At 45.3% G+C, this 25,958-nt stretch overlaps 1 protein-coding gene across 3 annotated transcripts; it reads left to right on the top strand.

Annotated features, from left to right (window-relative positions):
- Positions 1–1,513: 1,513 nt before the first annotated feature.
- Zfyve27 (zinc finger FYVE-type containing 27) lies at positions 1,514–25,734 on the top strand. 3 transcript variants are annotated; one of them, XM_027929949.2, is made up of 12 exons: positions 1,514–1,693; positions 3,021–3,212; positions 7,971–8,041; positions 9,858–10,044; positions 13,079–13,174; positions 14,884–14,996; positions 15,705–15,844; positions 17,043–17,114; positions 18,642–18,786; positions 22,664–22,710; positions 23,205–23,286; positions 24,243–25,734. In XM_027929949.2, the coding sequence occupies exons 2-12, from the start codon at positions 3,022–3,024 to the stop codon at positions 24,305–24,307; spliced, it is 1,209 nt and encodes a 402-aa protein (XP_027785750.1). In that variant the 5' UTR covers positions 1,514–1,693; position 3,021; the 3' UTR covers positions 24,308–25,734. The 3 variants fall into 3 exon arrangements, with proteins under 3 accessions (XP_027785750.1, XP_027785751.1, XP_027785752.1); XM_027929950.2 differs by lacking the exon at positions 7,971–8,041 and having other exon boundaries at positions 1,515–1,693; positions 3,021–3,187; XM_027929951.3 differs by lacking the exons at positions 1,514–1,693; positions 7,971–8,041 and having other exon boundaries at positions 3,094–3,212.
- The last annotated feature ends 224 nt before the right edge of the window (positions 25,735–25,958 follow it).

Genomic DNA, 25,958 nt, shown 5'->3' with positions numbered 1-25,958 from the left:
CATTTTCAAATATCTAGGAAATCTGTAAATCTTAGAGTAACCATAAATTCACACACTTATGAAAATTACCTTGTGCACTATTAATTAGACCACATAATAAATAGATGAAGCAGCCAGGCACAATGGCGCCTGCCTGTAATCCCAGTGGCTCAGGAGGCTGAGGCAGGAGGACCTTGAGTTCAAGCCAGCCTCAGCAAAAGTGAGGCACTAAGCAACTCAGTGAGACCCTGTCTCTAAATAAAATACAAAATAGAGCTGGGGATGTGATTCAGTGGTCTAGTGCCCCTGAGTTCATCCCCGGTACCAAAAATATAAATAAATGAAAACAAATAAATAAATAGATGAAACAAAGACATGATGTTATAAGAAACTTATAATCTATTCCAACATTATCTATTAATCAGATAATGGAGAAGACATCAACCTAAGGATCCTGAGAATTGACAAACCACCAGAAATATCACCTGATTGATGATCTTCACACATTTTCCTATGCTCACCACTCACCAAGTTTCCTTTAAAATAAAAGCTTGAGAAACTCAAAAGCATCTTTCTCGAGGTGGCCTGCATTCTCCCTTGATAAATCTGTGTCTAACTGAAGTGTCCTTAAATTAATTTCTGTGATGTTCACCAAGAATTCTTTACACCTCCTCTTGTGATAAGATGGTGGTTGGATCTGGAAAGAAGCAAGGGTGGGGAAGGGTAGTCCAAGCAATGCAAAGAGACAGGAGTTCAAGGGGAATTTGAAGGTAACATTAGAGGCGTTCGGTTGACTGAGGTCGAGCAGCAGATGAGATCAGTAAATGCAGATCAAAGTAAGTGGTGGTATAGTTAGGAGTGCTGGTTTCAGATGATGCATGAGGTTCAAATCCCAGTTCCCATTTACTTATTTGCCATTGTGTTGAAGAAGTTCCTTGACATGTCTCAGATTCCACCTCTGTAAAATGACGGTAACTCTAAGAGGGTTAGGAGAGGACTAGATAACTCCTCCCCAGAGCTTAGTCCAGTGAGAGGTGGCTAATGAGCCCCCATAAATGAGTGCTGTCATTAATGAAAAACCATCAGAGATTAACTGGGCCACATGGTGCGAGGGGACTGAGCTGGGAAAGAACACAGTAGTAACTCAGGAAACATCGAACCGCCTTCTCTGCTAGTCATCAGGCATACAAGAGAAATATTCTGCCTTTCCTGGTTTCACAGTGCCTAGGTGACTAGTCAGGTAAGTGCCAAAGTTGGGAGGAAAATGGATGAAGGCATAGATTCTTCAGCTGAGCTTCTCCCAACTGTTCTTGCTGTAGTACTTCAGAGCGAGGCGGGGCAGCAGGGTGCAGGGTGGGCTTCCAGGGTTCCACAAGATTTTGTGAATCCCCGTAGGGCCGGGAAAGGCGCGTAGGTGCACCACTAACTGGGGCGCTCACCTGTGCTCAAGTGGGTGGAGCTAAACCGGAGCGCGGGGTGGGGCGGGCGTGCTGACGTCACGAGCACGCCGCCTCAGATCGCCTCGCGTCCCGGAAGCAGCGGCGGCAGCGGCGGCGGCGGCGGCGGAGGTTTTTGCACCCGCGGCTTCAGAACGGCCCTAGGAGGAGGCGCGACGTCGGGACGGGGCGGGCCTGAGGAAACGCTCCGGGGCCCAGCGGCCTTCCCGGTGCTGCCTGCCTGGTTCTGCCCCTTCCCTTACTACGCCAGCGTCCGGGTAGGTGAGGTGCCCTCACGCCCAGCCTCGGTGCGTCCGCCGATTGCGGACGCCTAGACCCCCGGGGTCTGCCACCTGCTGGCCCAGCGACCTTGGACATGGCCTCTTCTGCTAGGCCTAAGGAGCCCCCATCAGGCCTCTGGCACTGGAGAGTGGCAGTCTAGGCCTCTGCCCGCGCTGACCTGCCTCAGCCTTCCTAGGCTCCTATCTTATGACTCGGCCCACTGGGATTTCAGGCTCTTGGTGGCCCCTTTGTCACCTCCTCTCCTTAGGTCGCAGCGCGTTGCTTGGGACTGGTTTATGTCGCTGCCGGATTGGAGATTGTTCCCCATTTGCTGTTTAGTGCTCTGCATAAGACTTTAAAATTAGGAAAGAACATGAAGGTTCTTTGTGACTCTTTCAGAAAGGGGATCTGGGAATGGGGCCTTGAAGGTGACCACTGCCCCTAGGGATGGTCCACGAGGTTGATGGGTAGAGAGAGAGGAATGAATGGTTAGAGGATGGGTGCGGGCAGGAGAGAACACAGTCGCGCTGGAGGAAGGTAGTTCATTTACTCGTTCGCAAGCAGTTATTAGGCTTGAATACAGAAACACTGATGAGTGTAGGACAGCCAAAGTTAAGAGGGGAGACTGGCAGGAAAGTAGGGAGTTTTACTTTGAAGTTAAGTGTTTTGTTAGTTATGACCCTATTTATTGCCTCAGACCTGGCTGGGGCTGTCTGCAAAAACGTCCTGGAGCAAAGGAGTGGCTGTTTAAGCTTCCCCCTGAAGCAGAGTAGGAATTGACCAGGTAAAGAGTGGGCGAAAAATATTCCACGACACTTCTCCTGAAAGCACAGACTGCCTTTCCCCAGAAATCATGTGTGCATGATCATTATGGGGATTATTTATTCTGAGTATTGAACCCAGGGGTGCTATACCATTGACTACATTCCTATTCTTTTGAATTTTTATTTTGAGACACGGTTTCACTAAGTTGCTGAGGGTTTAGCTAAGTTGCCTAGGCAGGCCTTAAACTTGCAGTCTCCTGCTTCAGCCTCCTGAGTCACTGAGATTAGAGGCATGCGCTGCCACTGTGCCCGGCGTGGCTTATATTGATGAGTCTGTGGAGAAGAGCATTGAATGGGATTTTGAAGAAGAGGATTTTATATCTGAGTAATTCACTTCACCTTGATAAACTTCAGTTTTCTTCTCTGTGAAATGGGTATTTCACCTGTAGCCCAATTAACTTGCCCACTTTTATTATCGGTGTCTCATGAAATAATGCAAGAAGTGTGTTGGGAACTGGGAGTGCATTACAAAAGTTGGGAATAATTATTATGGTTACAGGATGCAGACATCAGAGGGGAGTGGGCCAGAGGTGAGCCCCAGCATGATGCCCGAGGCCCTCCCAGACGTTCCACCTGCCCCTACCAAGTCCCCAACGTTTGATCTTTTCAACTTGGTTCTGTCCTACAAGAGGCTGGAGATCTACCTGGAACCCCTGAAGGATGCAGGTGATGGTGTTCGATACTTGCTCAGGTACAGACTTCATATATGGAGTTCCTCTGATCTGCTTAGCCTTCTGCCTCCTTGCTCTGTAGGAGGACTGTGGCTATTTAGGCAGTGGTTGGGCTCTCTTTTCTGCCCTGGTGACGACTGGTTCTGAGTGGACCATTTGGTCTTGAGATCTATCCAGGCCTACCTTGTGGTAGGCCTTAGCCTAGGAGGTAGGCACTGGGAACCATCTAGCTTTTTATCAGGATTCTTTGGTACTGGGTAAGCTCCTGTCTCAGGATTGTTAAGACAACCTTGAATATTGGCCTTCTATAGCTTAGAACAGGCTTAATTTTTTTTCTCCTTCTCTTCCAATATTTGCATAATTAACTAGTATATAATTTTGAGCAGAACTTAATTACAGATACTTATGAATAAGCGGGTACCATTTTTGGTAGTTGTTTGAGATTATGGGTCTCAATTTTTTTCCTATTCTGTTTTGGTTTTCATCCTGTATAATTTTCTTTTTTCCATCCTTCAGCTTACTTTACTTAAGTGAAAGTTCCTTTTGTGTGTGTGTGTGTGTGTGTGTGTGGCATTGGGGATTTAACATAGGGATCCTCTACCACTGAGTTATATCCTCGGCCCTTTTTTGTTTTTGAGATAGGGTCTCAGTAAATTGCTGAGGCTGCCATTGATCTTTCCATCCTCTTGCTTCAGCCTTCCAGTTCACTGGGATTACAGGCATGCACCACTGCACCCAGCATGTGAAAGTGTTTTAAGTTACAGGTATATGACATTCCACTTCTTACTTACTTTAGTTTGTATATCTAAATAATAAAGGACATATTCTTTCAGTATCAAAATAAATTGTACCTAACACAACAACAAATAATTCCTTGATTTCTTCTTGTACTCAGTTTATATTCAGGTTTCCCTAGAATGTCATGAAGAATTGTTTTGGCCAGATTCTCATAAAGACCTTCAACCCTCTAAAGACTGGAAGGAGGCAGGGTGAGTGGAGTTAGGCTGCCTCTAAGCATGCTGTTAAGCCTTCATCTTTGCCTCAGGCTGGAAGTTGTGGGCCATTTATTATCATTTATTTATTTATTGGAGACAGGATCTTGTTCAGTTGCCCAGTCTGACTTTGAACTGGGTCCCAGCGATCCTCCTGGTGCATTTACTATTAACTCTCTGACCAAGACCCTAAATTTTTCTTATTCACCCCTTTAATTATGGCAGTATCTCTAGAAATGAGCTAGTCAGTGTTCCAGAGCCATGTTCTATACTATAAGGTTATTGTGTTCTTGGTGTAAGAGGTTGCTGGGAGGGGGGATTTTATATGGTCCTGGCACCACCAACTAGTTGAAATGAACTTTGGGCTTCCTCAGTGGAGGAGGTGAAGCCTTCAGAGAGTAGGGCTGTGCTTTCTGCATTATTTATGTGGGTGTATGTGTGTATGTTTTTCCCTTTTGAGGCAAAGCAGAAATGTTAAGATATATATCCTGCTCTTCTGTCTTTTCCTCTGGTGGTCTGTAGGCTTCTTGGCACACTAACCTGTGAGTGTTTTTCCATTTCATGGAATTAGAAATCTAAGGAAGTAATGGGATTGGTTAGATCTGGATGGAGGAGGAGCATCAGACCTAATCCCCTTCTGTGACCTCCCCCCCACCCCTGCTCCCCACATTGTAGTCTTCTTGACCCTGGCAGAAGGAGTACCGGTCTGTGAAAGAGACTATCAGATTAGTTTGTGTTTTGATTGTTCTTTTCTTAAGAGGATTTAATTTTGAAAAGGGATCTAGTCTTGGGCTTTGGCTGTTAGGTCTGAAGCCTGGAGCTGCAGTCAATTTTTTAAAAACTCTTTTGGGATCAACAACTTTACTGGGTTGGTCTCCCAGGACCCAAATATTGGTAAAGACATTAGGTGGAAGGGGAGAAGCTTTGAAATGAAATTGACTTTTTATACCTGAAATAGGATTGACTTTAGACTTAGCTTTTGTTTATTTGTTTTGTGATACTAGGGATTGAAACCAGGGGCACTCTACTACTAAGCTATATACCTAGCTCTCTTTAATTTTTTATTTTGAGGCAGGGCTTCACTAAGTTGCCTAAGGCCTTGCTAAATTGCTAAGGCTAACTTCAAACTTGTGATCCTCCTGCTTTAGCTTCCTGAGTTGCTAGGATTACAGGTGTTTGCCACTATGCCTGGCTCCTTATTTTGTTTTTACCTTTGGTGACCACCGGAGGTTCTGAGGCCTGATTAGGGTGGTACAGGTGGACTGTGTTGAATTTCAGAAGAAAGGCAAAGAGCCTTCATTTCATTACCTTACTCATAATTTTTATTAAAATGCAAACCCCCTGTATAAACTCATTAACATCATTTTTTAAAATAATTTTTTAAGTTGTAGATGGACACAATACCTTTATTTCATTTATTTATTTTTATGTGGTGCTGAGGATTGAACGCAGGGCCTCAAACATGCTAGGCAAGTGCTCTACTGCTGAGCCACAACCCCACCCTCATTAACATCATTTAATAACAGAAATTTTCCAATTAGAGTACAAGAAAATACGTTTAGATTCTGAATGCACTTCTTATTGGCAGCTTACCTTTTGTTTTCAATATTTAATTATAGGTGGATACAATGTCTTTATTTTATTTTTTATGTGGTACTGGGGATTGAACCCGGTGCCTCATACATGGTATGCGAGCGATCTGCATCTGAGCCACAACCCCAGGCATGGCAGCTTACCTTTTTATTTTTCTATTTGTCTCTACTCTATCAGCTGACCTTGGAGAGACTGACACTGATTTTAGAATTTGGGTGTCAGTGGCTTTATTATTAGAGACTAAGGTGCAGCGATAGCTTGTCTGCTGTGTTCTATATCCCTAATCTTTCTACCCTCTTTGGCGACTTCTGTGTTGCCACGTGGTGGTGGTGGTGGTGGTGGTGGTGGTGGTGGTGACAGTGACTGCTGCTGCATCTGTTCCAGTTCACACAGTGTGTGTTTGTGGGGTGAATTCTGCATCCTAGTTTTTAATATATTAAAATAAAGTCTATATTGTTTTTTTTTCCCTTTGAATTAATATATGTTCAAGATAAACTCTCACTCTGAAACTTATGAATATAGCAGAGGAAAGTCACAAATGGAGTGAAAGAATTCCAGGATTTGTTCTTTCTTGATTTCTGTATTAGGTGAATTCTTTTTTTTTTTTTTTTTTCTTTTTTCTGGGTTTTAGGGATTGAACTCAGGGGCACTTGACCACTGAGCTACAACCTCAGCCTTATTTTGTATTTATTTAGAAACAGGGTCTCACTGAGTTGCTTAGTGCCTTGTTTTGCTGAGGCTGGTTTTGAACTTGTGATCCTCTTGCCTCAGCCCCTCAAGCTGCTGGGATTACAGATGTGCACTACTGTGATTGGCTCTAGGGTGAATTCCTATACCATGGTTGTATGTTCTTATGAAAATGTAAAAAAAGTGAATAAAGGAAAGTATTAAAGAAGAATGTTTATCAGCTTTATTCACAGGAGAATATACCCTAACAAAACACAGGTGGAATGGTATTAACTAGGTTTCTTTTCTTTCTCTTAGTACTGGGGATTTTATCCGGGGGCCCTCTACCACTAAGCTACATCCTTCCAACGCTCCCCTCACTCTTTTTTTTTTTGGCATTTCTAGGGACTTGCACATGCTATACAAGTGCTCTACCACTGAACTACATCCTCAGCCATCCCTTCTTTTTTTTTTTTTTTAGTATATTTTTTTAGATGTTGATGAACCTTTATTTTATTTCATTTATTTATATGCGGTGCTGAGAATTGAACCCAGTGCCTCATGCATGCTAGGCAAGCGCTCTACCACTGAGCCACAACCCCAGCCCCCCCATTCCTTCTTTTAAAAAAAAAAAAAAATTGAGACTTAGCAGGGTCTTGCCACATTGCTAAGACCAACCTCAAACTTGGCAATCCTCCTGCCTCAGCCTACTGAGTTGCTGGGATTATAGGCATGTGCCACTATGCCTAGCTTAACTGGGTTTCCTTTTTAATTTTGGTATTGGGGATTGAACTCAGGGGCACTTGACCACTGAGCCACATCCTCAGCCCCATTTTGTATTTTATTTAGAGACAGGGTCTAATTGAGTTGCTTAGTGCCTTGCCATTGCGGAGGCCGGCTTTGAATTTGTGATCCTCCTTTCTCAGCCTCCCGGGCCTTTGGGATTATAGTCATGTGCCACTGTGCCCAGCCCCACCCCTTTTTATTTTAGTTTGAGACAGGGTCTTGCTAAGTTGTTGAGGATCTTACTAAACTGCTGAGGCTAGCTGCCAACTTGCTATCTTCTCCCTTAGTCTCCTGAGTCATTGGAATTACAGGGATATACCATCATGTCCAGTATTTCTGTTATTATTTGTAATTGTAGATGGACAGAATGCCTTTATTTTATTTGTTTATTTTTATGTGATCCTAAGGATCAAACCCAGTGCCTCACACATGCTAGGCAAGTGCTCTACCACTGAGCTACAGCCCCAGTCCTAACTGGATTTCTTAACAGATATTTTATACATTCTTTCTTCTGGGAGAAAGTTCTACAGATATTCTAGTTTTCTCACCCCAGAGCTATATGACCTCTTAACTCTTCTCCTAGCCACCTGTTGGAGAGACAGGCCCACTTTCCATTTCTCCTTGGTCTTCTGTGCCCCACGCTGCCACCTCTTCTGGTTTGGATGTCCTATCTGTGCTGCCCAGGTTTTTCTTCTGGCTGGAAGAGCGGCTGTCTGGTGATAAGGACTCTCTGTGTTGTAGGTGGCAGATGCCTTTGTGTTCCTTGCTGACCTGCCTGGGCCTCAACATCTTGTTCCTCACTTTGAATGAGGGTAAGAACTGCTTCCAGGGACCAGTGGTTTTTATGAATAAATGTGGGGGGAGAATACCAAGTTGGAGCTATATGTGATGTGAGGGAGTCCCTCTTCTTGCCCCAGGTTTGCTTTCCCTTGTGTCTGCTTGGTGTCAGAACAGAGGCTTCAGAGGGACAATGCAGGCTAAGCCATTGGAGTGACCTTGGGCAAAATTACTTAATCTGACTATTGAGGCCTAATTTTTCTTACCTCCAAAGGGAAGATATAGTAATGTTTTCCTTATACAATATTTGTGAGGAATGAGATAGTCTTTGTGTGATACTTATTAAATCAGTGCCTGAAATGGAATCTGTAGCCAGTACATGATTGCTGTTGTCATTAAGGTTATTGTTTGTTTCTTGACTGCTGATGCATTGACCTTTTTCAAATTTTGCTTTCCTAGATGATTTCAGAGGCCATTGGGGGTGTGGCATGGGGTCAGGGTACTATAAAGATGAACTTTACTATACAGATGAAGGGATTTTTTTCCCCATATCTGTTATTTTTATCTAGTTCAGCAAGTGAGCTGGTTTGCGGGGGGGATGCCTGCTGGGCAGTCAGTGGTGGTGAGGAGTGGTTGGAGCCTTTAAGAGATGTGTGGACAAGTGGGTAAATGCAGGGGTCTTGGGTGGTGATGTTTCCTGCAGATCTTTTGTTATGATGTTTGCTGTGACCCAGCCCTTTCCCTGGTTGGTTTTGGCAGGTGGTTGCAGTTTAAAGTCAGCCCCTTCAGGAAAATGAGTGAAGGGTCTGGGACAGAATGTTCTGAGGAGCTGGCCCTTTATTTGTGTACTCTTTCTTATATTGAACTGATGTTTCTCAAGTGCCTCTTTTGTTTCCTATGGATGTATGAATTCGATGGGTTGAAAATAAACCTAGTTCATACAAGATCTCCTGTTTCTTAGTGGAACTCTTCTTGGATCAAAAGTTCCCAGGATGTTCGATTTTTCTGAGTATATTTCCAAAGTGAATCAGCTTCTATGACATGTTTAACAAGTATTTGTTTATTAAAATTTAAACTTTTTTTTTTGAAATGGGATCTTGCTGTATTGCTTAGGCTAGTTTCCAACTCTCTGTCCTCCTACCTCCGCCTCCCAAGTAGCTGGGATTACAGACATGTGCTACCACATCTGGCTTAACAAGTATTTACTATGGGTCTGTTGGCTGTCTTAGCTTGTTATTGGGATGTTCTGTCAACATAAAAGAAATTTCTTCTTTGAATTTTATTTCAGCCTCCTTATTTCTCAGTTCACAATCTATAGTGATCTATAGTATCCTAAAAGCCAAAAGTAATGCTTCCAATCTGCACTAGTGGCCCAAAGTCTGAATGTTGGTCATCCGGAGCTCCTAGCAGCCAGACTGCAGGCATGAGATGTCTATTGTATGCTAGAAGCACTTTTTGTTTTGTGGTGCTGGAAACTGAACTCAGGCTTACTAGGCAAATGCTGTACCACTGAGCTATGCCCATAACCCAGTAGCATTTTTTAATGTATTAAAAATGAGGCTGATGCTACATTAATGGGCAGATGGACAGCATTCCTTCTAGAGTTTATGTTAGTGGAGGAGACAGTGAATGTACTTTTGTAGCCTCTTGTGTGGTAATAGGATCCACACGGAAAAGCAAAGCTGGGTAAAGGGAGCTGGAGGGTGTGGGTGAGATAAGGTATCCTATAGGGTGCTCAAGGAAGGCCCCTCTGGCCCCAGGGGAGGTGAGGGATCGAGTCCGTGGGCGCTGGGTGGGCAGCCTCCTGGGCCTTGCTTACCTGCATTACCTGCAGTGTTTTTGATTCCTTAGGTGCATGGTACTCGGTGGGTGCCCTGATGATTTCAGTACCTGCCCTGCTGGGCTACCTTCAGGAGGTTTGCCGGGCACGGCTTCCAGAGTCCGAGCTGATGCGGAGGAAGTATCATAGCATAAGGCAGGAAGACCTGCAGAGAGTTCGTCTTTCTCGCCCTGAAGCTGTGGCTGAGGTCAAGAGCTTGTGAGTATGGAAGACAGGCCAGGGAGGTGGGGGAACGAGCACATTACAAGAATAACAGTAGCCACCTAAAGGTGCTTGCTGATGCTTGCTGTTGACAGATGTCGTATTGGACAAACCACAGGTGTTACTTCATTTAATTTTTCTAGCAGTTCAGGACTGTGGCTCTTATTGTTAGCCTCCATTTGTGGATGCAGAAAAAGACTTAGGTAGCTATGAAGTGTCTGAGGTAGGACAAGACTCCAGATCCAGCTAACTTCACAGCTGTGCACTTTCCTCTAGAGATATGGTCTAAGGCCTCGACTGTGCGTGTGCCAGCAGGAGCTGCTGCTTGGGTTCAAATCCTGGCTCTTCCACTTACTGTGTAACTTCAGACAAGTCACTTAGCTTCCCAGCACCTCAAGCTCCTCATTTGTTAAATGGGATGAGGGCAATCTGGGTGCAACATCTGACATCCCACTGATTTCCAGGGTTGATAGGGCTTACTCCTAGGGTGGTTGTGAAAATTTCTCTAGTGGGGGGTCCCAGGAACTGTTCAGTAAATCTTCAGTTAGCATCACTGCACTGTGTAGAAATTTCCTAAACATGACAGAACTGGTACTTTGAGGAAGCATCTTAATACTGTTGAAATATTACTTGTGCCAACTTTGGTTGCAGCTGACCTTTACTGAGTCCTTTCCTGAGCTGGGTTTTGCAGGTTCTTATATACAGTAGGAGTGAAAAAGTTATATACAAATGGATCCCTGGGCCCTGCCCAGCAATATTGAGTTATCTGGAGTGGGGCCCAGGAATCTATTTTTTTTTTTCCTTTAAAAAGCTTTTTTTTTTTTTTTTTTTTTAAATTTGAAGTAATTTTAATTAACAAAAGAAGTATAGGAATAATACAGATAGCTCCGGTACACTCTTTACCCAGATAGAAGAGTTATTAACATTTTGACATTTTGGTTTCAACTATCTCTATTTTTTTCCTGAACTACTTGAAAGTAAATTGCAAACATCATATTTGTTTACCCCAACTTCAGCAAGTATTTCCTAAGAACAAGAACATTCTCTTATATATTTAATACTTGTAATTAGAATGAAGAAATTATGAGTACACACATACATATACACACGTGTGTATGTATATGTGTATATGTATATAGGGTGCTGTACCACTGAGCTACATCCCAGCTCTTATTTTTTGAGTTTGAGACAGGGCTCACTAAGTTGCTGGCCTTGAACTTGTGATCCTTCTGCCTCAGCCTCATGAGTTGCCAGGATTAGAGGGATGGGCCAGGAAATTTAGTTGATAATATTAACATTAGTACTATTATCTACTGTATAATATATCATAATCATATTTTGCCAGTTCTATTAATAAAGGTCTTTATATCAATTTTCCCTGATCCAGGAGCCATTATATATAGATCATATAATACATTAATTTTTTTGTGTGTGGGGTGGGTCTGGGAATTGCAAGCCAGGCAAGCACCCTACTGCTGAGCTGCATCCCCAGCCCATACCTTTAATTTTTATGTGTTTTTAGTTATATTTGACATATTTGAATAGTGTAAGCTTATTATTTGGTGGAGGCTCCCTCAGTTTTCGTTGTTTGGTTCCTCATGATTAGACTCAGGTTATGCATTTTTGATGGGACTAAGACAGATGATGTTGTCAGAAGTGATGTTGAGTTCATTGTCACTGCTTCCATATAAGGGCCCATAATGTCAGGAAATACTAACTTTGCTCACTTGCTTACGGTTTTGCCACTATAAATTATCATTTTACCTTCCATTGTTTGTACTTTGTGGGGAGATACTTTGAGACTACAAATATCTTGTTCCTTATCAAACAGTCATGCATTGCTTTGAAATGCACAATAGGTCTTTCCTCAATCATTTTATTACTGTGATGGTCACAGGTAGTTTTCTAATTACTTTATATCTACATTTATTAGTGGATATTCTCCTCTGAGAAAGTGCTCTTCTTTCTTATTAGTATGAATTCACAGATTTTCATTTTATTCTGTGGGTTTTAATCTTTTGCTGTTATTATTTACTTTGATCAAATTGTCCTAAATTTGGCAATTTAGGTCATTTTTTTTTTTTAAGAGAGAAAGAGAAGAGAGAGAGAATTTTTTAATATTTATTTTTCAGTTTTCGGCAGACACAACATCTTTATTTTATTTTATGTGGTGCTGAGGATCGAACCCAGCACCCCGCGCGTGCCAGGCAAGCGCGATACTGCTTGAGCCACATCCCCAGCCCCAAGTAGGTCATTTTTGAGCTGGCATTTGTCCCATCATTTTCTTTCCTTTTTTTTTTTTTTTTTTTTTGTGGTGCTGGGGATTGAACCCAGGGCCTTGTGCATACAAGGCAAGCACTCTACCAGCCGAGCTATAACCCTAGCCCTATTCCCATCATTCTCTAACACTTCCTTATTTTATGGTACAATAGAATTTTCAAATTTATCTTATATCTTTCCATGCCCAAGTCCTAGAAGCAGCTGTTTCTACAAGGGGCCCTTCAGAAATCCAGATCTGAATACAGGATGTGCTTATGGGTTCTGAGGTATATCTATGTCTTTTAAATTTTGAGGCAGAGTCTCGCTAAGTTGCTGAGACTGACCTTGAACTTTCAATCCTCCTATCCCAGCCTCCCAATTCACTGGGATGCCCGACTCTGGGATGTATCCATGTTTAAAACAAAACTCCCTAAGTGAGTTAATGTTCCAGGTGAAGAGGCATGGATCTTCGTCCTGCCATTTATCCTCACGGTTGCAGAGCAGCATTTTTTAGATGAGGGAACTGCAGCCTGGAAAAGTTATGTGGCTTCCCTGATATCTGCAGCTAACAAGAGCAGGAACCTTCAACTTTCTACCTTGGCAGGGAGCTCCGGAAAGGAGACGAAACATTTTGAGTGTCTTGCCAGACCATTTTCTCCATGCTTTTAGAACCCATCTTGGCCACCTCTGGCTAGCTCCCCAGGACTTCTCTCCTGCCTGGTGGCTGGATAGGGCAGGGCTTGCTCACTCACAGAAGTCCCTGTGTCTGCAGCTTGATCCAGCTGGAGGCCTTCCTGACCCGCCTGTGCTGTACCTGTGAAGCTGCCTACCGTGTACTGCACTGGGAGAACCCTGTGGTGTCCTCACAGTGAGTGGCCCTCCTTTCCACCTTCACTACTTGGCATGGATTTGCAGCTGTGTCCAATTTCCTTAAGCAGAGCCAGTTGCCTTGAGTGTCGCTCCTGTGTCAGGGAAGAACTCCCTAGTGTGTGTCCATCTGTTTTTTATTTAGATGCTTTTTTTTCTTTTTAAATGTGTGATAAAAATATTTTAATAGATAAACAAGTAGATGAATAATAGACAAATAAGTCACCATTTAATCTACCATCCTGAAATTGCAGTTGATATTGTGTTTGGCTTATCTTTTAGAGTTGGTCATGTGCCATATACATTATAGATGTAGAGCTTCATAGTATATGAGGTTTCTTTTTTTTTAATACCTTTATTTAATTTATTTTTTTTATGTGGTGCTGAGGATCAAACCCAGCGCCTCGCACATGCTAGGCGAGTGCTCTACTGCTGAGCCACAACCCCAGCCCCTATGAGGTTTCTTTCTCACTCTTTTTTTTTTTTTTTTTTTTAAAACTAATGACATCATAAGTGGTTTTCTTTGTTGCTGCAAAGCCTTTGGGATTATTTGTAATCCCAGATTAATATAGATTATGAACCTGTTATAATCTGCCAGACAATACTATTATGTTTCATCAGCTTTTGCTTTTCATTACTAACTCTTAACATGAGTGTTTTTGTGGATTTAGCTTTAATCTTTTGAAATTTTTTTCTTAGAATAAATTTAAGGATGAAACTACTACTTGACTAGATATTTTTGAGGCTGTTTATATATGAATATGAATAATATTCTAACTAATATTTATCTAGTCTTCACCTTGTGCCAGGCACTGTGCTCAGTAGTTTCTCTGTATTATCTCATTCTCTGGTAACCCTATGAGGTAGTTTTTTTTTTTGTGGTGCTTGGGATTGAACCCAGGGCCTGTGCATGTGAGGCAAGCACGCTACCAACTGAGCTATATCCTCAGCCCCAGAGGTACTGTTTTGATCCCCCTTTTATACATGAAGGAAGTAATGCTCAGAGAACCAAGGAATTTGTCACAATAAGAAGGAGCAGAACTAGATTCAGTTGCCAGTTGGTCTCTAGACTTCAGAGTTGAGACCCTGAGAGTGATAACAGTTGAACCAGTTCATGTGCTGCCAGCCTCTGATGCTGCCACAGCCTTACCAATGTCAGTCATTAGCAACCAGTGACTTGTTGGTACTTTTTTAAAAAATATATATTTTTATTTGTATTGGACCCAATACCTTTATTTTATTTATTTTTATGTGGTGCTGAGGATTGAACCCAGTCCTCACATGTGCTAGGCAAGCGCTCTACCACTGAGCCACAATCCCAGCCTATTTGTTGGTACTTCTTTCTGTTTTTCCTCCTCATTATTTTCCATCTTTTCCCTTTTTTGGGGCGGGGGGCAGTACTAGGTATTAAGCCCAGGGTGCTTTACCACTGAGCTCCATTCCCAGCCCTTTTTATTTTTTGAGACAGGATCTTGCTAAGTTGCTGAGATTGGTATCAACCTTGTGATTTTCCTGCCTCAGACTCATGAGTTGCTGGGATTACAAGTGTGTGCTGCTGGGCCATCTCCACTTGTTTGATTAGCAGATCTTGCCACTTTATTAACCATGCCCAGAGTTATTTCTCACTTGAACCTATATATGATTGTGCTCCAAACCTGTTTTCTTCTGATCTTGTGAATTTTGATCTTATGGTTCCTGTCTGTCATCCAGGTTCTACGGGGCTCTTCTAGGCACAGTTTGCATGCTGTATCTGCTGCCACTCTGCTGGGTTCTCACCCTTTTAAACAGCACACTGTTTCTGGGAAATGTGGAATTCTTCCGAGGTAAGTCTTAAGGAGCCTGATAACTGAGGCCCAGGCCAGGTCTGAAGGCCAGGTTAGGTGGGCTTCCTGGCTCATTTGTGTTTATAGCTAATCTTGTGTTTGCTCTGCCTTCCACAAGGGAGCAGCATCACACTAGGGTTCTCTCTTGGAGGGCCATTTCCTGAATCTTAGGTATTAGTGAGGCTGATGTCTCTCCAGGAGACACTACCACCAGAAGGTCCCCTCTCCTTTCCCCAGGCACATTGAATCACTGCTTACTGATATAGTGGCTTCTGGGAGATAAGGGAGGGATATATTTCTAAAGATGCCACCTGTCTCCCGGGCTGCAGTCACGTAGAGTTGCCACCACATCTCTTGGGTGATCCTAGAGTTTGTTGTCTGGCGTTTGAAGTGCGGAAGCAGTCCGAAGGGGCCCAGTGCTTGGGCATTTGCCATATTTGTTTTCCTCCCTGTCATCAGGTGATTAATTACAGAAGTCATAATTTATGGAGCACTTACTGCATTGAATCTCTAGCAGTCTTGGGTAGGTGATGGTATCTGTTTTGTTCATGAGGCTTAGGTTAGGTAACTTGGCTCAGGTGACTCTTTCCTGTAGCAAGGGTGGGGTGCTGGAGAAAGAGGCCAGCCGGTTGCAGAAGTGGGACCCCCGGAGTGCCACTCATTCTGTCTTATGTCTGCTTCTCACCCTCTTCACCTTGCCTTGGGTAGTGGTATCTGAGTACAGGACACTTCTGCAGAGGCGAATGAACCCGAAGCAGGAAGAACATGCCTTTGAGAACCTGCCACCACCAGATGCTGGCGGGAAGCCTGCTGTGCTAGACAGCACACCTGCCCCCACACCCACAGAGGTGAGTGTCCCCAACCATCAGCAAAATCCTGCTGTGTGTGGGTGATGGGTCTTCTTCCTACCAGCTTGTTCATGTTGCACAGCTCTTGGACTGGCCTCTCTTGTAATTCCTGCTTCTTCCCAGGCCTGATCTCCAAAGTGCTTAATAAGTTAATAAGTGTAATAGAAATAGCTGCCCTGTGACACAGCCACATCAATGTTTATAGCAGCACAATTCACAATAGCTAAACTGTGGAGCCAACCTAGATGCCCTTCAGTAGATGAATAGATTAAAAAATATGGCATATATACACAATGGAAGATTTCCCAGCAATAAAAGAGAGTAAAATCATGGCATTTGCAGGTAAATGGATGGCATTGGCGAGGATAATGCTAAGTGAAGTTAGCCAATCCTAAAAACACAAATGCCGAAAGTTTTCTCTGATATGAGGAGGCTGACTCATATTGGGATGGGGTGGGTAGCATGGGAGGAATAGACGAACTCTAGATAGGGCAGAGGGGTGAAGGGGAAGGGAGGGGGCAGGGGATTAGCAAGGATGTTGGAATGTGATGGACATCATTATCCAAAGTACATGTATGAAGACACGAATTGGTGTGAACTTACTTTATATACAACCAGAGATATGAAATATTGTGCTTTATATGTGTAATAAGAATTGTAATGCATTCTGCTGTCACTTATTTTTAAAAAATCAATTAAAAAATTAAAAAATAAAATAAATAAACCTTGAAATTAAAAAAGAAGAAGAAGAAGAAGAAGAAATAGCTGCCCTGTGCTTTACTGAGTACTGACTCTGTCAGATACTGTTCTCAGGGCCTCATAGATGTTGATCCCATTGAGTTTAGGTTCTGTCTGAGAACGAGATTATTCTCAGTGGCACAAGAGAAGACTGAGGCACAGAATGGCTCCCAAGGCCCTGGGGCTAGTAAGGGGTGCACCAAATCTGATTAAGCTCTGGTTTTAGAGTCCTGCTGTCAGCCACTGTGGGGCCAGCCCTGGTCTTATTCCCTTTGCCCTGGCCCCGTGGGGTTGGAAGTTCCTGTCTTTTCTGCAACTTCTTTCTTTCTTGGAGTTGTGTCATTTCCTCTGGCACAGAGACAAGTGTTTTGAGAACCTGGTTGCTGGCTAGGGAGGGGCTGTCTTCTTTGGAGAACAGGGCTGTCATCCTTCTCCTCTGTCACGGAGTTTCTTTTCCTAGGATCTCACTCCTGGCAGTGTGGAGGAAGCTGAGGAGGCTGAGCCAGATGAGGAGTTCAAAGATGCCATTGAGGTGAGTGCCCTTTCCCAGCACCCTCTGCTGACCAGGCCAAATTTGGATGGCCCTCGTGCTGTGGGATTTAAAAAATTCTCTTACATCCAAATGAGAAGCCAAAATTTGTTCAGAGCTAGATGGAACTGTTCAGTTGAAAGGTGCCAGCAACCCCTGTTGTCTGTCCTGTCATCTGTTCTGGGTGCTCAGGGCAGAAATGGTTCTGAAAGTCTGTAGGATACACCCTGCTGGGGAGTCGATAACTTCTTACCATTATTGAACACTATGAACTTGGTGCCCCTGATGTAGGGAAGGCAGATTTGGAGGAGGCCAGTGCCCTGAGTCTTTGCTCTTTTGCAGAGAAAGTTTCATAAGATATCCTTTTGGGAAGTTGGGAAAAGTGTTTGCATGGCCAAGTGCTAGGTTAGGGGAAGTTCAGCAGTCTTGATCTTAGAATAGTGCTTTAAAGTGGTAGTTTCAAGAAGTGTTTTATTTGGCTTGCAAACTTTAAAGTAGTTTCTTGAGCCATGTTTAAAAATGGGGATTGTTTTTTTCCCATAGTATTGGGGATTGAACCCAGGCCCTGCACATTGCTAGCATGTGCTCTGCCACTGCAGCAGTCAGCACAGCTAAGGTACCACTGTCTCCTTTGGAGAAGTCACATGCTGCATTTACACATAGTCCCCAACATTTCCTGTTGTCTCCGGTCACTGAAGCCTAGTAGTGGTTACTAATCATTGTCACATTTTCACTATTGTTTTTCTTAGAGTAGAAAATCTTTCTTTTCATATTTCTTTGTAAAGTGAGAAATTGAGATGGAAGCAATGGGCGTCCTGTGAATTTTCACCTGGTCTGTGACTCACACCTGACTCGATTCACTGTTACATTAGCCCAGTCCCTGTGGGCATTTGCATTTTTGATGCTACAGAATTTCTCTAAGTCTTGATATACGACTGTAGGCCATGACTCTGGGGAGGATGGAGATATTATAGTGGGGACTTGAAAGCATTTTTGTTAATTGACCCACAGTAAGAAACACATTTTGCATCTTGATGCAGTTCAAGTTTATTATCTATAAGATATGTAAAACTTGAGTGAAGCCAGAGTTTCCTGAAGACATCTTAAGGGATATTTTCCTTCCTACTCTGTTCTGTTCTATTCCAATAATGACCAACCTGGCTTTCTCCAAGCTTCTTCTGTGCTGGGCTTCTTTCAGGGTTGGGCATCCATTAATCTCATGCAGTGGGTGGTGCTCAGAATTTGAGTTTCCTTTTTTCTGGAGGACCCCTTCCCAGCACTTTCTTTCTACTACTCTCTCTCTGTCTTTCTGTTTTCTCTCCTTCTCCCCTGCATCTTGGGAGGCAGGAGACCCACTTGGTGGTGCTGGTAAGTAGGAGTGTTGGTGGTGTGGGCAGGGGCTGGGTGGGGGAGGATGACTGAGCCAGCTCTGCCACACTTCGTGGGGTCTGCTGTGCCTGGTTGCCTCTGCATGCCGGTCTTCGTTCCTTGACAAGAGGTGAACAGGACTGAAACAAGCTGTTCCCACAGGAGGATGATGAGGGCACCCCATGCCCTGCAGAGGATGAGCTGGTCTTACAGGACAACGGGTTCCTGAGTAAGAATGAGGTGCTGCGCAGCAAGGTGTCACGGCTCACGGAGCGGCTCCGCAAGCGCTACCCCACCAACAACTTTGGTATGGTGTAGGAAGAGAATGGGAATGGGAGTGGGGAGGCTGGAGGAACTTGTGGGACTGTGTGTGTGTTGGGTGGCGGGGGGGGGGGGGGGTGCATACCTTGGCCCCAGAGACAGAATCTTGAAATTTTGTGGGTTCTGATTTGTGAAAAGAGCAAGGAGTAAAGGTGTGTCTCTGGAACCCTAGGAAATTAGCAGATGTCCAGAGATATGAAAAATTGTGCTCTATATGTGTAATAAGAATTGTAATGCATTCCACTGTCATTTATTTAAAAAAAAATCAATTAAAAAATTTAAAAAATATTAGCAGATGTCCATTGGGGCTATCGAAAGAGTGATAGTGAGTTTCTTCTTGTCCTTCCCTCCTTATTGAACATTAGCTTGCTGGAAGAGATCTCAGTTTGGGAACTGCCTTGCTAGTCTGCAGAGAGCTGTAATCCTGAGGCAGCAGATCCTCAGGATGCAGTCCAGCATTCTGGCCAAGCACAGAATGGAGCCTGAATGCCTGCTACAAATCATAGTTCAGCTGAGTGTTCTTTAGCAAATTATTTCCTATCCTGGGTCTCAGTTTTCCCTTCTATGATAGGGGATAAGAGTTCTCACCTGGTAGGGTTGTTCTGGTTCTTACATGTGAGAGTACGTATAAGGGCTTGCACAGTCTCTGGCTGGTTCATGGGAAGTGCTTAGTAAGTGGGTACCATTAATATGGGAGGCCCTGACCTGTTCTGTAGGTTCCTGGGAGTCTGTCTTGGTCCGATAAGGTCAAATTTGTAGTTTGGCCAGCCTTTATTTTACTGGGTGGGTCAGGGAAGGCAGCTTGGAGAGGGGTGGACTGGACTGTTAGTACAAGTTGGAAGCCTGATTTGGGTTTAGAACTCTGGGAGCAGAGCCAGACAGAGTGGTGGAAGTCTGGAGTAGCTAGTGACCTGAGAGCTGTCATTGTGCCTGTACTGTTCTGGTGTTCAGTGAGTTCTAGTTCTGTGCCCTAGGAAAAGTCCCTGGGGTTTTCTTGAGAAATTTGACTCAGGGCCTCCAGGGACCTGCCTTCTGCCTCTACAGCCAAGCATAGCTGTTGTTCTCTCAGGATCAGAGGTTCTGGACCTGCTTTATCCTTCTGCTGTGTGAATGTCTCCCGGCATTCAAGATCCCTTCTTTTACTTGTGCTGAGACTTCTGTAGAGCACTCTGTGAGCTTGGTGCACTTGTACATATGTGATCCCTGTGCTCATGGAAGATGTGATGGGCAGGCACTTCTTATGGACCCAGAAGCAGCCAGATTCCAGAGGTCATAAGTAATACTACTTAAGGGTTATTACTCCTGGTCCAGTAAATAATCTTTTTATATCTGTGCGTTTCAAGTAAAGCACTTAGATGTTCCCATTTTGCGGATGAATAACCTGAGATAAAAAGAGTGATTTTTCCAGGGGCTAGGGTTGTGGCTCGGTGGTAGAGCTCTCGCCTGGCATGCACGAGACACTGGGTTCGATCCTCAGCACCACATAAATGCAAAATAAAGATATTGTGTCCACCTAAAACTTCAGAATAAATATTTAAAAAAAAAATGATTTTCCAAAGACTTTAGTTAATAAATGGTAGAGCTGGATCCCTAGTCCAGGTCAAATCATTCTGCTCCTGCAGTTTTTCTTATCATCCTTCCTCTATGATTTTTCTATGTCTTGGTATCTGAAGTCTCTTGTTGTATGTCCTGTTTTTGGTTTGAATATTCCCTCCAGGATGGGCAAAGGCTTTTTTTTAGGTTCCCTCAAGGATGGCACAAGCAGACATACTTTTCCCAGGCCCCTCCTTGCTCCTCTTCCTTTGAGACATTTCCCTCCCCTGAAATGTCCTTGATCTCTTTGCTGTGAGGACAGGTGTAGCAGCTCTGCTTTCTGAGATGTCTGCTCCTGGGTCTGGGTCCCTTGGTCCAGGTGAGGTGAGCTGCTCTGGGACTGTCTTTGTTTGTCTGGGCTGCTGTAACACAGTGCACTACACTGGGTGGTTTATAAACAAAAGAAGTGGATTTCCCACTATTCTGAAGGCTGCGGTCAGATCAAGGTACCAGCACGATCAGGTTCTAGTGATGGCCTGTTTCCTGGTTTAGAAAAGGCACCTGCTTGCTGTTGTCTCCCATGATAGGATGGACAAGGCAGTTCCCTGGGGCCTCTGTGAAAGGCCTTACTTTGTAATACTATCGTTTGGGGATTAGGATTCAATACGTGGACTTTGTGGGGACCATGGCAGGTGCTATTTCATCTGGCTGTTGGTACATGAGGCCAGTGCATGGGAGGAATGAGGACCAGTTGCCTAGGAATGTCTGCTGTGGCCTCCAAGTGGGAGGGTGCTTGTGGGGAGGTCCCTCTGTCCTGGAAGCTGAATGACCGTTGCCCTGTCAGGGTGTGTAGCCTTAGGCTCACCTGCTCTCACTGTCTCTATGCCATCGTCACCTGGTGAGTCAGTGTGGGTGAGTCCAGGCCTTTGCTGAGAACAGGGGCAGAAAGAGTGGGCAGGCATTGGGAGGAACAAGGTTGCCTGCCTCCTGTTGCCTGGCTGAGCTGTTGTCAGTTTCCAGATCCCTCCCTGGCCCTAGGCCTGTATGTTATTAGAGGGCTGTTTCCCTGGACTCTATGGCTGCTACTGGCCCTGACTCTCCATCCAGTTCAGAGGAATTCTTGGACATGGGCCACAGTGTCAGTCTTTGAGGCTCTCCTTTTCCCCTTCCAAAGGTCTTGCCCTTGCCAAGGGGAGCAGAGGCAGACTGGCTCTCTTCCTCTGATTCTTAGCATAGGAGCCAGAGTCTTGGAGAAGTCGGTTTCCTACACCACCAGCAGGCATGGCTCTGCTCTTTTCTCTCCTTTCCCTGCCTAGGGCTGGGAGCAAACCAAGAGCAGGTGTGTGAGCCTCAAGCACCTTGGCCTCAGTCTTCCTGGCTCTACTTAGTCTTCCTTTCCTTGAACCCAGGGGGCATTTACTTCAAGCACCTGGGCCTTAGTCCTTCCTGGCTCTAGCTAGTCCTCTGTTCCTTGATTCTGGGAAATCTCCTTTAATAAGAGCTGTAGGTGATCCTGTCTGGGCAGAGTAAGGAACCACATGGAGCTGTCAGTACAACTTTGGGGCCGTTGTGGAGGTGAGGGCTGGCCTTGTACCTGGCCAGCCAGCCATGTGTCCTGGGAGGCACAGGTGCTCCCTGAAGCTGATAGCAGCTCTGGCCAGGAACACCCCCCCTCCATCCTTCATCTCTCCTTACACCACCACCTTCCAGCCATTTTCTAAGCTGCCTTTGCCTCCTTGGCTAGTTGGAAGCTTTGTCTTCTTACCTCTCCGCGTTAGGCAGGATCGCCTCTGGGCTTTGTCTTCTCCTAACTAGCATGCAGCTCACAATGTGGGAGCATTCTGACCTTCATGTTTTCTTGGAAGGTGCCTGGTTCCAAGCTGTTCTCTTAGAATCTTCTGGTGACAGAAAGTAGGGATCTGTATTTTGGGAGGCATTTCTGCCTCTACCCCATGGGCAGAGTATTGATAAGGAGACGCTCAGAAGGGTCTAGTCAGGCAGTTTCATTTGAGGATGCCTGTGGTCAGGGCCCTGCCGGCTTAGCTAGATTCAGGGCATAGATTCTTTTGGTATGCTTGATTTCTGCTGACCCTGCAAGTGGCCCCACAGCACTCCAGGGACTAGAGCCATGTTAAGCCTGGAGATGAAGACAGGGACTGTCAGGTCTTTCCTTCTGGCTCTGAATCTCGGCTTCGAGGCCTTGCTCACTGTGCCCAGTCAAGGAGCTGGGCTGGGCCTTTGTTCTCAGCGTCCCATTTAGAAGAGCCAGGAGCAGGTGAGTTGAGAGGTCTGGGCTGGGTCAAGGCTGAATTGCTGCCTCTGTTTCTCAGGGAACTGTACAGGCTGCTCTGCCACCTTCTCAGTGCTGAAGAAGAGGGTAAGTCTGTTTGTGGGTGTGTTTGCCTGGGGCAGTATACTTGTGACTGTGGGTTGTAGGGGAGTTGAGGGAAGTCATTGAAGAAGTCTGACTGCAAGTCTTGTGGGTCCTGGTGCCCATTGTTTGCTAAAGCGTGCATGTCTGGCCTACCCCTCTGCCCAGGCCTTCACTACCCTGACTATGAGGTGTTTATATACTGTCACTTGTTGTTCCGTCTGGGCACCTTCTCGGTCCCAGTTCTTTTTTTTTTTAATATTTTTATTTTTTTAGTTGTAGTTGAACACAATACCTTTATTTTACTTTTCTGTGTTGCTGAGGCTCAAACCCAGGGCCTCGCATGTGCTAGGTGGGCACTCCACAGCTGAGCCACAACCCCAGCCCCTCAGTCCCAGTTCTTTGGGTGGGATTGTCCAGTGGAAAGGAGGGAGTTGTTGGGGGCTCCAGGTACTGGGGCTGGAGCTCCATATGACATTGACTTTGTTTTTTGTCTGCAGCGGAGCTGCAGTAACTGTGGGAATAGCTTCTGCTCTCGGTGCTGCTCCTTCAAGGTACCCAAGTCCTTCATGGGGGCCACAGGTGAGCAGAACAGGCTATGGGTTAGGGTAGTGGTTGGGGGTAGGCTGCTTCCTGCCCCTCAGGGGGAGGTTGAATTGTGGGAAAGGAGTGAGGGATCCTAGTCCAAGGTCTGTAGTCTTATCTCCTCCATCCTGCTTAACGAACAAAAATTGGAAACCATTTGTTACATGCAAAGAATAGGTAAAACAGACCTGGAGATTTTGAAGCTCTAACAGAATGAGCACCTGTGACTGCTGCCTGGGGTGAGCAGGCAGAGTGTTTGCCACATCCCCAGGCTCCCCACTGCCTTCCCAGAGGAAGCCCATGCTGGACTTTATTCTTATTACCTCAATAATGTTTTTAACAGAACTTTTAAAAATTAGTTTTTTCTTTTATAAAAGCTATACATGCTTTTAAATAAAACAAATATACAGATGCCTGTCACCAGCATGGGTGTAGGATGAGTGTGTGCGTGTGTTCTTAAGAATGTGGTCATGTCTTCCTTCCCACCTTTGTGAGGTGTTACAGTGTCAAACCAAGTTTTTTTTTTTTTTTTTTGATCTGTGATCTCGTAAGTAACACATGCTTATTAACTAGAAAATTTGGAAATTACTATCCAGAAGAAGGAAAAGAAAAATAATCCTGTAATCTTACCACCCAGAGATAACTGCTATTAAAATATTTTGGGAAGTTCTCTGGTATTTTATTTTAAAAACATTTTAAAAGGTGTTCTGTTGCCAAAAGAATTGCTAATGGGTAGGACACCTGAAAGAGGCGTACTTTTGGCATTGTCACCCAGGGTCCCTGTTCTCCTGGAATGAGGCATATCAGAGGGCATTCTAGTGAGCTGGGTGAGGAAGGGCAGGTGCTGGGCGGTGGGTGGTCTGTGAGGGTTTGGGGAGGTTTGGTCCTAGTACCTGGGGCCATGAGCCAAAGGGCTCAAAGGAGTGTCTCACCAAGTTCTTCTTTCTTTTTAGCTCCTGAAGCCCAGAGAGAGACTGTGTTTGTGTGTGCCTCGTGTAACCAGACATTGAGCAAGTGAGAAGAAGCCAGGCTCTGACCCGACTGGCAGTAGTCCTGGGCCAGCAGTAGACCCCTACTCTCCCCACCCCTGGCCCCCTGTGGTGTGTGCCAGGCAAATGTGGCCTGAATGCTAAGTAGGCTTCCCCTTCCTTCCCCGCTGTCTCCAGTTGGGGCTGGTGATGCTGCACTAAAACCCCAAGGGGAGAGGAGCCCCTGGGGCCTGGCTGTTTGCTCTGCTCTGCCCTGGACTGAGTGGATTCAGGACTAGGCAGTGTCCACCAGAGGGTAGCAGTGAGCTAGGCTTGGTGTCAACTGGGCTCTGGTGGTCAGGGCCAGTCTGGTCAGGCCTGGGGATTCAAGGAGACCTGAGGTGGGGAAAAGAGGCTTTCCTTATGGGGCATTGGGCCAGTTCCTAGCCTCAGCCTGTAGAAGAGCATGGAAGTGCCACACCCCAGCTCTACTGTTTGAATGTCCCTCTTTCAGTTATTAGGATCTGATCATTTCCCCACCAGAAGGCAGCCAGGGCTAATGAGACCAGGAAGATTCTAGAAAGAGTTAAAGTTCCTAGGTTCCCCCCAAGGGAATGTGTATGGGTGTTACTGCTGACTGAGTCTTTCAGCATCAAGTGGAACACAGCCTGGGAAACCCACCTTGTAGGGACCTTGACTTGTGAAATCTCAGTCCACAAGCTCTGGTGCCTTCTGCTCCGCTGGGCAGTTACAGGACACTCACAACCACCCTTGCTCCTCCTGCCCTGAGTCTAGGGTAACCCTCCTCCAACCTTCCTTCCTTCCTCTGCCCCTTGTTCCATGGAATGTGAGGCCAGAGGAGTGGGGCAGAGGTCCTGAAACCCTTGACCTTTGGGGTCCTAGGAAGTGTAGGATCTTGCCAGGCTGGATCCTAGATTCCAAGGCTGTTTCCTTCAGTTATGGCATAAGACCACTGGGGTCCTCATCCTCTTTCCAACAATTTCACGTTCCCTCCTGGACTCGGGCACCTTTGTCTCTCCCTTACCTGTGAGCTGGCTCAGGCCCTCTCCCTTTGCCCTAGAGCTGCCCTCCTTTTTGAAGTATTTATTTATTTATTTCATGGTTCCTGGAAACATTCAGTATAAGGAATGAGATGAAGAGCATGAGGGGCTTCTCCTGCCTTGTCTTCTTTCCTGGGGTCATGGGCTGCCTGGGACCCAGAACCCCAGAGGTGGAGATGCTTCTGTTTTTTAAGCAAGTGAGGGGACAGGCAACCTGTCCTAGGCCAGTACCCTCTCCAGTGCCAAGCACTGGCAGCCAGGAGGCACCAGGTTCTTGGGGACCAGGCAGGCCTTGGTGTCCCCTCTGTCCCGTTAGGAGATGAGGGTTATGTTCTCTGTGCTTATTTACACTGGAAAAGAGTGGAAAGGATCTCTGTGTGTGTGTGGAGAATCACCAATAAAAGGCCTCAAGCTTCTTGTGTCTTCAGCCTGTCCTTGTGTTGGTGCTCTCCCTGGGGCTGGAGGACCTGATCTCCCTGCACTACCTGAATTTGCAAACCTGCCCTGTGGACCAGCTTTGCGGTGACAGAGATGTGGGAGCTGCACCCTCGTTGCCTGGTCTGAGTGTGAGCTGAGGCTGAGAGGAGGAAAGCTGTGCTCAAATGGGGAGGGCTCAGCACGTGTCAGTGGGATTGACTTG

The sequence above is a fragment of the Marmota flaviventris genome, chromosome 4 (genome assembly GCF_047511675.1).
Source record: "Marmota flaviventris isolate mMarFla1 chromosome 4, mMarFla1.hap1, whole genome shotgun sequence".
In the NCBI taxonomy this organism is placed as follows: domain Eukaryota; kingdom Metazoa; phylum Chordata; class Mammalia; order Rodentia; family Sciuridae; genus Marmota; species Marmota flaviventris.
Note: the sequence above shows the minus strand (reverse complement) of the source record. Positions and strands in the feature narration are given on the sequence as shown.